Here is a 12014-nt window from a genome sequence, read left to right as displayed (position 1 = left end):
GACTGGCCATATTTCAGCAATTCCAAAGTCACATGTTGATGATAGCTGCATGGGCTTGTAGCTCTACAGTTTATACTTAGGAATGGAATTATAGGGTCATGGGTGTATCCACCTGCAACTTGATGTTATAAATGCGTACCTCACAGTGTATAAAGTCCCCTACCTAAAGTTCTTCCCATCACTATGTGATCTGCCTACTGATCAGTAACAGTCCACTGTGTATGAAATAGCACTTTATTGTATATTTCTTTTATAGTTTGCTTTCACATCTCTATGTCTACAATCATCTGGATTTCTTTTTCTATGAATTGCTTGTTCCTCTCCTTTGCTTTTCCACTGTGTTTATATTTCTTATTGATGGTCCAGATGCAGATATGGGATAGACATGTATTCTACAAATGTCACCATTTAGCTGATGATTTGTTTTTTCACATTTTCAGTAATTTTGTCACATGAAAGTTTTAAAGTTTAATGGAGTTAATTTATCAAAATTTGGCTTTATGAGTGTCTGTCTTGGTTACAAAATTATTCCTTGCTCCAACATCATACAGATAATTGTCTTTTTCTTTAAAAGTTTTATTAAAGTTTTTCTTTTCACATTCAATTCTTTACTCCAACTGGGTTTTCTCTTGTCTTAAAGTTGAAATTTAGTGTTTTTCTGTGGAGATCATCCACTAGCTTGGCACAAGGTGTGTAAGGTACTGCTTGAAATTTTGTTATCTTTTGTCACAGTACGAGGATCCTGAGGTCAGTGACTGTGTTAGTTAGATTCTCTTTGCAACCCTCATGGCCTGGTACATGGGATGTCAGCAAGGGCTTGCTAAGTGAGCACATGAGAAAGCTGTACTGAACTTCAGTGGGTGGGGCTGAGTGGGAGGTAGTTACTATTGAGTCCTTGACCTGTGAGTTCATTTCATCCTCATCTTTACCAAGTTCATGGATATTTGGTGACTTCAAGTTCTCAAACTGGAGAAAATATGTTCATTAAAAATCCAATTTATTTTTAAATTTGTTCAAAAGTATGTTTATACAATGAGCATTTAGAAAACCTTGCAAGTATCACTACTCTAAAATTAAATTCTAGTGGCCTAGTTAGAGTACACCTGCATGGAAGAGTAGTGTATTGTTAGGTGTATTGTTCTGCGAGGCCAGACCTTTCTTGTGGTTAACAACTGCCAGCCCCATTGGCTTGAACAGGAATCAGCAGGTGAAGCTGGTCCACCTGGGCCCATAGGGGCTCATGTGCCTGGAGACTTCACTTTGTCATACACTTCCACAACTGATGATCCGGGAAAAAGAGGACCGGAGAATCACACTTACAGTTTCTAAATTTCTGTTCACATTTCATTGGTCAAATCAACTCACACTTTTACACTTAATGTCAGTGCTTGCCAGGCACACTATCCTTTCCTTTTCTCCTTAGCACTTGTTGGTAAACTAGTATCAACACTGTCTTTCACTTGGCTGCCCATTGTGTGTGTGTGTGTGTGTGTGTGTGTGTGTGTGTGTGTAATTTAGCACTTTGAGCAACTTTTCTAAAATGATAATGTTAGACAAATAATTACTCTGTGACTCTCACATTTGAAGATCAGGTAATTGCTAAATGCTTTTCCAGTCCTAAAACAGAATGATTCCAAATCTTTCCATTATATGCTTTAGGCCATAACGCCTCTCTTCATTTTTCTGCAGAATGACTATGCCAGTCTGTGTTGTGACAGAATACCAGAGGTTGGGTACTTTACAAGAACAGAGACTTGGGGTGATAGCTCTGTAGACTGTAAGTCCAAGAGCACAGTGCCAGCATCTGGTGAGGGAATTCTTGCTGTAATGTTTCAAAGAGGGACAGGTGAGACAGACACATGGAGGGTGGGGGCTAGACTTTTCCTTTTCATGGCATTCATTCATAGCCTAACCTCCTAATACTGTTACAGCAGTAATGAAACATCAGTATGAACTTTGGAGGGAAATTCAAATAATGGCAATGACCATTACAGTTAAATCCTGTTTTGTTTTGTTTTAAAATATCGTGGATAGGGAAGAAGAACTAATTGAAAAAAAATCCTGGAATATAATGGTAAGGGTTTTAAAAAAGCAAGATATTTTATTAGAGCAAACAAGTAAACCAGAAAACATAAACCATGCAAAACGAAGTATTAGAGCAAAAGTTGCCCACAGGTGTTTTTAAGTCACCAGACCCCAATGTATTAATCACCAATTTCCTTTTCAAAAGTACTGATACATGATTCATATTATAACATACCTATAACTCACCTATTTAAAGCACATGATTATTGTTTTTAGTATACTCAGTTGTGCAATTGCCGCCATCATCAATTTTAGAACAAAACTGGCCATATCCACTAGTAGTGAGTCCTCTTCCCTCTCAACCCCAGGCCCAGACAACCACGGATGCACTGTCTCCATGGATTTTCCTATCCCAGCTATGCCATGCACATGAATTGTAAGTCATATGGTGTTTTGTGATTGACTTATTTCACTTAATAGTTTCCAGGTTTATCTGTACTGCAGCATGTATCAGTATTCCATTCTTTTATTGAGGAATGATATTCTTTTGTATGGTTATACCACATTTTGTTTATCCATTTACCATGTGATGGATATTTGAGTTGTTTCCACTTTTTAGTTAGTGAATAATACTTCCTGGAGTGGTTAGGTCAGGGGGTAACTCTATGTTTAACTTTTTGAGGATTGTTTCTCCAAGTTTCTGCACCATTTCACATATAAACAGCATTTCAGTTCATTTATAGGCTTTATTTCCAGCAGATGTTACCATTTGTTAGTTATAAAAATCATCAAAATCATCAGAGGATGCATCTTGGTTTCTAGGACGTAAAGCAGCTTCAATATCTGAGTTACTGTCATCAGACTCCCCCCAGAAGGCTGCAAGACAAAAGCAGACAGCTGCATTACATTTTCTGAACAGAAATGAGTTTATAGAACAGTACAGCAGGACTGGTTAACTGGAGCATGCGAGGCACCCGACCAGACAGACACACCCAGATGCAAGCCCGCATGCTCCCCTGTGTTCTGTGGGTCGGGGAATGTTCTCTTCCTTTCTCTATACCCAACTCTGCTACAGGACAGGGACAGACAAATGCCCCTGGCTGCTCTTCCACTCTGACCTCCTTCTGTTCTCTACTGGAGCAGAGGGCAAGGAAAAGACTATGCCAGTGCTGGTCATGAGCTGGGTGTGGAGGCCAGCAAGCCCTGCAAATCCACAGCTGAACATAACATTGCTCTGCACTGTGGCGCATGGCACCTGTACAGCACGGTCACTGAAGTCCCATCACTGAGGAGACCTCTGATCCCACCCTATGGCCAGCAGGGGTCCACCTGGGACCGAAGACACACTTCATAGTCCTCATGAGAGGACGTGACAACTAGTATCTGGCAAAAAAATTTTTTTATTCAAATGCAAAAAGGAGATTGGTATCCAGATATTTCTCTTACCATTTGACTTCAAATGGGTGACTGATTTCTTTTTGTCTTCATGCCTGTAAAAGAAAGAAAGAGTCTGAAATAAATGACAATCCAATAGTTTTACAAGGATATATTAGGGGAGAGGCACTGTTATTCACAAGAGGGCCAGAAACTTTCTCTTTAGTTTCAGATTTCAAAAGCACAAAAACAATGTCAAGACTCGTAGTGGTAACCTGGAGCAGGGAATTCGAAACGCTGGAACAAGGTGGGTGTGTTTCTGTGTCCTTGATTTTGGCAAGGAAGTTGAAATCCTCATCCTAGGTGAGCCTGTGACAGCAACGCCAGCATTTTAACAAAGGAGAAGGCAACAAACGTGGGAGAAAATGCAGCGTGTTGGATGCCTGTGCTTGGGGCTCAGGTGTGGACCGCACAGGACGCTGGTGCCTGTGGCTTGTCCGCCAAAGGCTGGCTCTGAGATGGGCTTCTCAGCATGCCTTCCAGGAGCTCTGCAATTCTAAGAACTTAGAAGTCCCTTCTGGGAGCAGCATTTATTTATTGTACTTCAATTCTCCAAGGCACACGTGGAGGAAGGATAAGGTCAAAGGGGATGTTAGGAAATGTTCACATTCACCAGGAGCTACCATGCCTCCTTCAGATGCAAGAACCCCTGGCCAAAGGGGCTGGCCTGTGCTTCGAGACCATCTTTTGTCAAAGCTGCCATCTTTTACTTTTTACCCTTGTGAGCAAGCTCCAGCACGGAATCATTTTCCAAGTCAGTATCCTGGAGTCCAGTGACCAAGGAGACCTGTGGCCACCTGCTGTGAAAAGCAGAGGTCCTTGTGACACCTGGCAGGACCCAGCAGCCAGCCACAGGCAAGGTGCTATGAAAGTGGGCACACCCAGAGTGAGCCCAAAGGAGTCATCTTAAACTAAGTGTGCGTGTGTGCATACACACACACACACACACACACACACAGGAACAAGGCACAGGGCTGTTGCTCTTTATTCCCTTCCTATCACCAGAAGACACCAGGCTGGGGTGGAGAGGGAGAGGTTGATTCTAAAGCCATTACAGGGTGAATCTGCCAGCTGTGATCAGGGAAGAAGAGCTGGGTGGGAGGACAAATCGCCTGTTGGCTAGTGGATGGAGAGCTTAGTGAAGGCTGTAGAGATGCCTTTAACCTCAGGCCGATGTATGTATGTATGTATGTATGTATGCATGTACTGGGAATTGAACTCAGGACATCACACTTGCCAGGCAGGCACTGTGCCACTGAGCCAAATCCCCGGCCCTACACCTCAGATTTTAGAGACAGAGAGGACATCATAGGCCAGGACAGAGGAACAAGGTGTGGCAGGATGTACAGCAGGAGCCTTGACATAGGAGCGAGGGCACAGCGACAAGCAGGCCCCAGACACATGGCCTGCATCCTTCCGACAGCTGCCCCTGGCTCCTCCACACACCTGTGGTTGGTACTTCCAGCCACTAACAGATTCACCATCCTGGCTGCGGCCCCCTCCCCACCAGGCCAGGCCTCTCCTCGCATCCCAGGGCCCAGGGTACCAAGCCTCCAGTCCCCATGCCTCTCTCACTCTTCTGCCTCCACCCATGCAGCCCAGTTCCCACCAGGCTGAGCTGCCTGCACTCCCTGAATCCCTCGCCATGTCCGCATGACCAACCAGGGTCTCCTGGCTGCATCTCTCCTAACCACTGACACCTTACCTGTCCTGTCCCTCTGTCACCTGTTTCCCACTTGAACTGGAGTGAGGTTTATGAAGCACAAATCTGATTGCTTCCTTGCGTAAGGCTTTCAATGTCTTCCCACTGCATGGGCACAGAGACTGAAACACTGCACAGGACCTCCAGCCAGATCCAGAACACGAGAAACTCCTTGTTCCATCCTGCACCCATCCAAGCTGCCACTGCTTCCTGCCTGCATGCCTCCCTGATAAGCTGCCCCTCCCCTCCACAGAGCAGGCCATGCTGGCTCCTACCCCAGGAGTGCTGCCGCCTGGTACCCACAAGGTGCTGGGGCGGGTGACAGACCTCGCCAAGCAGGGCACTGCCTAACTTAGGCCATGGTTAATGGTCACAGAGAGAAGACGTGGAGTACATATTTCTTAGGAGCATGTGACTTTGGAATTAGGTAGTTCAAGTTTCTTTGGCTTTCCTGCTGGCAAAAGAGAAGAAGGGAAAAAAAAAAAAGACCAGCTGGTCCCCCCAAGGAAAAGCCTTGCACAATGCTGAAACACTACTGTGGGAATTGCCCCTGCAGTGAGTGTCACAATCATTCAGCTGGGCAGAAGTGGGTGGCAAACTGGGTTCCACCTAGACAGGACGGGGCCAAGAGGTCCAGCAGGTACCCTCGGCTCTGCACAGGGCAGCGGGCAGGCCATGTCCCCTTGAGGCCACCTGAACCTGCTTTTGCTGGCTGTGCTGTAGTTACAGTGGTTTCAAGACTATGTAAGCCACAGGGAGCTAGTTGGCAACCCTGTGAAATATGAATTCACTGTGCAGGGACTCCTGTCTGTTTTACCAGTTTTCTCACAAGAAGCACTGCAGAGCTGCATGCATGTAGCTCACTGCTGAGGAAGGCGGAGGGTGCGCAGTCTCCCACTGCCCATACCTAAGGGCGCTATCTTCCTGAAGGGAGCTACTTCCAACAGTCAGGGTGGCACCGCCCTTGAAGGTGGACATTTTTTACACCTGGTTCTCAGGGCCAACATGTGCAGCATAGGCCAGGTGGGCAGGGATGGAGGGAGAAACTTCCCTCCAGTACTGCAGAGAACCAGCTTATTCAGCTCTATAGCTGCTGAGAGGAAACAAGTACACATTCCTGTCTGCTGGTCTCAGATGTGGAGGAGCAAGGTTCTAGCCTTGGGCTCAGGCACCACCTCACCAGCTGCAGGCCTCCTGCTGGACGGGTCACCAGCACAAAAGTGATGCTTCCATCATGCAGGGCAGAGGGTACGTCGGGAGCAGAGGCTGGGTACACTGGTCACTAAAATGTGAGGAAAGGCTCTGGCCACATGGCCATCACAACTGCTCCGTGCTGGCTCTGGTAAGAAATCAGCATGAGCAGAGTATGAACCAAAGGACATGCTCTATTCTGACGAAACCCCACTTGCAGACACTGAAATCGGAATCTCCTGTGCTCTCAGGCACCATGAAACATTCTTCCTCTTTGGACTGTTTCCTCCACCAAATAAAAGTGTGAACATCACTCTTAGCTCTAGGGCCATACCGGCCTGTGCTTGGGTTTGGCCCAGGGCTGTTGCTGAGCCTGCAGCAGAGAGAGGTTAGGGCCTGCCAGGGTCCTTTGTGGAACCGAGGGTAGAGTGTGTGGCATCTTTTCCCTAAGTTTACAATTAAGACTCAGGCCCTGGCTCAAAACAAAGCATTTTCAGGTAAGATGCCACAGGCGACCGAGTACCTTACAACATAACCAATCATTCCACTGGTTGAAATATAGTAAGATGATTATCTGCTGCATTTCCCAACGCCATCTTCACCCCAGCTGCACCTTGGGTACCACATGCCCTTCCAGGGTGCTCCACAATGAGCATTTCTCCACACTGGCTTTTTCTGGCATCCCCCTCTGTCTCTCCATCAAGCTATCCTATCTGCTGATGGGTCTTGGTAACTGCTCATGAGTTCTCCTGTGACTGATAAGCCAGGTTAGGCCAATTTTACTCACTGTCACTTTCGCCACGCTCACTTCTGGGGTACTTAAGAGGCTAAGGTTGGCCAGGACACTGCACTGGAGTCAGAGTGATGGGGTGCACCAGTGGTACAACAGAAAGTGGGTGTCACTGTTCCCCTCATCTGAGCAAAGAGCTGAAGTAACGGAAACCAGGCCACATGGCCAACAGAGACACAGAACTAGATGGCAAGGGTCACTGTGAGGGAGTGCGTAAGTTTGCTTTATAGAACCAGAATGGACCACTGACGCTGTCTTGCTGCCTGGACCTTGCAGGATCTCTCCTGGCCTCCTGAGGAGCAGTGAACCCTGAGGCAGGGAGAAGCCTGGCTCACAGCAATCAGGCCCTGCCCACCGTGTGGCCGGCCATGCGAGCTGCCTTCAGACACTGAGTTTGATGAGGGCTGGGCCAGGGTTGGCTTCTGGTACCAACTCTGCTCACTGTGTGGCCCTGGCAGGTCCCCTCCTCTCTGAGCTCAGTCCTCTGTGTGAAGAATGTGGAAGTGTCCTGCCAGGCTTGGTGTGAACACCGCTGAGAGCCGCGTGGCCCGGATGCGGTAAGATGTCAGGGCCAGTGTGGTGCAGGTGTGGGCTCTGACAGTGGAGACGAGTCCTCGGAGCTGGGGCCCAGGAAAACTGAGTAGCAGAGGAGCAGGCCGGCATGCGCGAGTCCCTCTGGTCTGAGCTCCCTTGCTCGCTGACTCACTCAGCCCGAGAAAGTGAAAATGTGCAGTGACAGGGACAAGGACACTGTAAGGCTCTGGGCCAGATAGCACACAAGCAAGACAGGCTCCATCTCTGCCTACAGGAGACAGGCACCAAGCAGTAAGTGACACAGGCTGTGCGGGTGGCGTGGGGCTAAGAGGACGCAGCGTTCTGGGGGTGGGTTCCAGGCACCCAGTGAGTCTGCCCTCTCCTCAAGGTCCTGCTGGGAGCCCGACAGCTCTTCTGGCAGCGGACAGGCCAGGACACACGATGGCCTGTGTACAGGTGCCCGGGCCTGGTCCTGGATGCCCATGTGAGAGGAGGGGACCTGGGAAACACACACACACACACACACACACACACACACACACACCAGGTAAGTGCAGAATGCCAAGGACGGGGTGCCATGCACACTCGAGGGCACTTGACCACTGAGTGTTTTTAAGAAAATCGCCCCCTCTCTTGGGAAGCACCCTGACCCCCAGTGCTGGATTAGGAAGAAACCATCCCAGGACAGGGCAGGGAAGGAAAGGCACCTGTACGTGGCTTCTGGCCATGGGCTAGGCAGTGACAAAAATGGCCAGGGAGCCATAGAGGAGCATCTGGCTGCAGCAGGGCATGCTGGGAGGGTACAGGGTGACACAGGAGTTGTGAGCCGCAGGGCCACCTGGAGACCTGTAGCAGCAGTCGTGAGGCTGGGATGTGGGCCTCGGCCTGCAGCGGGAGGAATCTGGGGACCCGCAGAGGAAAGACATGCTGACTTGAACCTCGGAAGCCATCCAAGAGAGAGAGTCCTGCAATGTGACTGAGACTCTGCCTCCCTTCGAGAGCCTGGTCTGGGCCTTGGGGTGGCCTTTTAGTTCCAGGCCTACTGTGAGGCTGGAAATGACCACCCTATGACAAGGTGTGGTCTCTGGGTTCCAGAGTTGAAACTTTTAATGATTTTTGACTGCTAGATAAAATCAGTATTGACATTTCTCATGTACTATCTTCAGCTGGAATTTTCCTCAAAACAGATATATATTTTGAAAAACAGGAGGCAAAAAATGATTCAGAATAAAAGAAAAAAAATCCCAGTAGCTACACCAGCAACTCTGTAAAGCCTAATTTGAAATTTCAGAGGCCCATAGGTGGTGGTAATTTGACAAAGTCGGAGCGCCCCCTGATGGTTAGTCGAGGGCCCTACAACAGATGCCGCTTTTAACTGTTAGCGGTCAATTTGTGAATAAATGATTTTCTTATGCACAAGTTCTCCGTGCAGAAAATAAAGATGTGGGTTTATGAAAGGGAATGAAGAACACTTGGGAAGCTGCTAATTGGGATTGAAGGAGAACACAGATTTTCTAAGCTGGCGATAGGGACGGACACTTTTATAAGAACACCTAAAGGAGTTCCAAGAAAAACTTGTCATGACTTCCCTGGACAACTGAGTCCTTGTGACCGTGATATTATCCCAGGGGAAACGGCACCGTGACAGGGCAAGGAGAGCCATGTCAGGCCCCACTCCAACATCAGCTGCGTGCTGGCGCCCTCCGCTGGCCGCTCCCGTGGCTGCAGGACTGGCAGGGGATGCCACCCACAGCGACCCTGGAGTGGGCGCCTGGGTGATTTGTTACCTTCCCACTAGCAATTATGTGGCAAGCACACACCCTTTTCTTTTAGCAAAAGCACTATCTCGATGCACCAGTAAGCTGAAGTTACGAGGCAGGAAGCAGCAGGCTGAAGTTAGTTCCACGGAAGGCTGTTAAGATACGCTCCCCATTGAATAGCCAGACTGGCAGAGGGGAGACCGCTTCCTGGGGAAGGTAAAGCGAGACAATGTCTGCGGAGGAGAGGAAGCTCTGGCATGCACCCCCGAACAAAAGAGAACAAGTGGTCTTTACTCAGAGAGCGGCTTCCTATTAGGGCTCACTCCTTCAAACATTATGCCTTTCATCCCCACTCAACCACAAAATGATTTTGCTGAAGCAAATACAATGGTAGAAAAAGATTTACACTGAAAGAATCTTTAATAATAAACTGTTGCTGATCTGCCTACTTGCCCGTGATTTATAATACAATAAACATCGGATTCTATTACGGCTCATGCTCTGAAGCCGCTGCTCTGAAAAACGGAGCACGAAAGCGGCCAGAGCCCACCACCATCACGATGAAATGAGCGTGGATAAATGTGCTAAGAGTATCTCTTTGCATCTTTTATAGCTGTGTGTATTAATCTGTAACGCTTATTAAGAAAGTCATTGCTATGCAAAGCAGCACCCAATCCTTTTCTCTGGCTTTTCAGCAGAGTGCACTGTTTAGCCAATAGGACGGGCCCTCTGGCCCTCATTCCGCATTCATCACAGCCAACATTTGCACAATGTATCTCTCAAAGGCTGCTGAAAAGAAGGCCTTAATACTCATGTAAACAACTGCAAACCAATTACTTAATGAATCAGGCCCACACATAATGAGGTGCAGACAAAGAGCTATAAATGCATTTTTGCGCCCAAGCCTCTGCTTTAAAGTAAAATCCCTCAGCTGTAGTTCGGGCTTAACTAGCACATCATAATTATTGTCTCTAGGACATCAGAGGAAGCCATTTTTTTTAAGGTCCAGCAGGGCCTTTTTTTTTTTTTTTTTTTTTTTTTCAGGTTGCTCATCAGCTCACTGACAAAACAGAGCAAAGAAGAATTTTTAAAAGTGCTACAGCAGCGCTGCACTGTTATGTTTATTCTCAAGTACTGGGTTTCGAGACCACTTGTAAAAGCAATAAAGCACAAGGAGTGAGTGCAGTAAGTGGGATCCTTAAATGTAAGCCTCGAAGAAATATCAGCGAGGACTCCAGGCTCAAAGCGGTCTCTCCAATGCCAGGGTGGGAACTCCCAGTACCAGACCCAGCCCAAGGCCCGAAGCACGGAATGCTCACCGGACCCATGTGTTTGATGCCCAGCCCTGTGTCACAGGGTTGTCAGCGAGTGTCCAGAAACAAGGTTCCTCGCAGATCTTTGTGTGCTTTTCTTCCCTTTAAAGCGGGTGATGAGATCCCTCGTCACTTGTTAGGAAATTAATTTCATGAAGAAACAATAATATTAACCAAAGGCCTCTGTCTTCATTTGGAGGAGAAAAATGTTCCAGTTTAGTTTGGTGACATACACAGAAGATGTGAAATTGTCAAGTTGAGAAAATGTTCTACAAAGTCCACCTGTTTCTGAATGTATTTAAAAATTGCCTAATGGACATTTATAAAGAAACATTTAAGGAGAATTTGTCTTCTTAATGCCTCTGAAATACAACTGAAACACTTCTAACCATTAAAAAGTAAAGGGGTATATGATTAAGCCAAATGGTAACTTTAAGACCTAAAAACTATCTACAGAATTTATTCTTTACAATTCATATAAAAGATGTAGGGCTCAAATTTATAGTACCATATAACAATGTACCATCATAACAATCTAATACTTCAACACTCTTCCTTACCAGTTATCTGACATTCCCTTCCATAATATGGATGAAAACCTAGGCACTAAAAATAATAATTTCTCATAATTAAATGATCATTTTGGATGCTTGTCAAGTTTTTAAAAGAATTTTAGAAAACTAACTTCATTTTAATATACTCCAGGTACTAAAATGCTGTAATATTCTTATAAAATATAAATGAAAGTAGAATTTTTTCATTTTCATTTCAATATGGTATTTGTGGGGCATATCATTTTAGGTAATAGGACAGCAGATATAACATTAGAAATGTAAAGTTCCTGTTTAAAAATTTTATCAGGGTCAAGTAGACATTACATTCAAATGTAATGCAGTCATGAAAAGGACACTTTTTAAAACAGTGCTATTAAAAAGGAAACTTGCTGTGCTGTTTGAAATGATATTCAGCCTGAAGTAAGAGGGTAGGTGTTCTGTCAGATGATCACTTATACCTGCTGCATGATTAGTATTTTACGTTGATGACAAATTCTGCACATAATTCATTGCTCAAAAAATCTTACGAGAAGTGCTACAGTTTAACAAATATAAAAAGATAAATTTTGTATTTTCAAGAAAAAGTAAAGTTATCAGAGATGGAAAGAGTAATGTAGCCTAAATACTTGGTAAAAAAGAATATAAAAACTAATATCTAGAGCCAGCTCAGAAAGGAAAAACAGGTCACATTTCTTTCTTTCAAGGCCTGAT

The 12014-nt window shown here is 46.1% G+C and overlaps 1 protein-coding gene across 3 annotated transcripts in view; it reads right to left on the bottom strand.

Moving 5' to 3' along the window:
* Positions 1 to 2075: 2075 nt before the first annotated feature.
* The window catches only part of Kiz (kizuna centrosomal protein), an 87031-nt gene continuing 77092 nt past the window's right edge, over positions 2076 to 12014 (bottom strand). For all 3 annotated transcript variants that reach the window (XM_005380949.2, XM_005380950.2, XM_013512366.1), the window contains 2 exons: positions 3472 to 3515; positions 2076 to 2901 (listed from right to left, as the gene is read on the bottom strand). In XM_005380949.2, the coding sequence (XP_005381006.1) occupies positions 2798 to 2901; positions 3472 to 3515 (148 nt within the window). In that variant the 3' untranslated portion in view covers positions 2076 to 2797. The remainder of the gene's footprint in view (positions 2902 to 3471; positions 3516 to 12014) is intronic.

The sequence above is a fragment of the Chinchilla lanigera genome, unplaced genomic scaffold, assembly GCF_000276665.1.
Source record: "Chinchilla lanigera isolate Chin_1 unplaced genomic scaffold, ChiLan1.0 scaffold00014, whole genome shotgun sequence".
Taxonomy (NCBI): Eukaryota; Metazoa; Chordata; class Mammalia; order Rodentia; family Chinchillidae; genus Chinchilla; species Chinchilla lanigera.
Note: the sequence above shows the minus strand (reverse complement) of the source record. Positions and strands in the feature narration are given on the sequence as shown.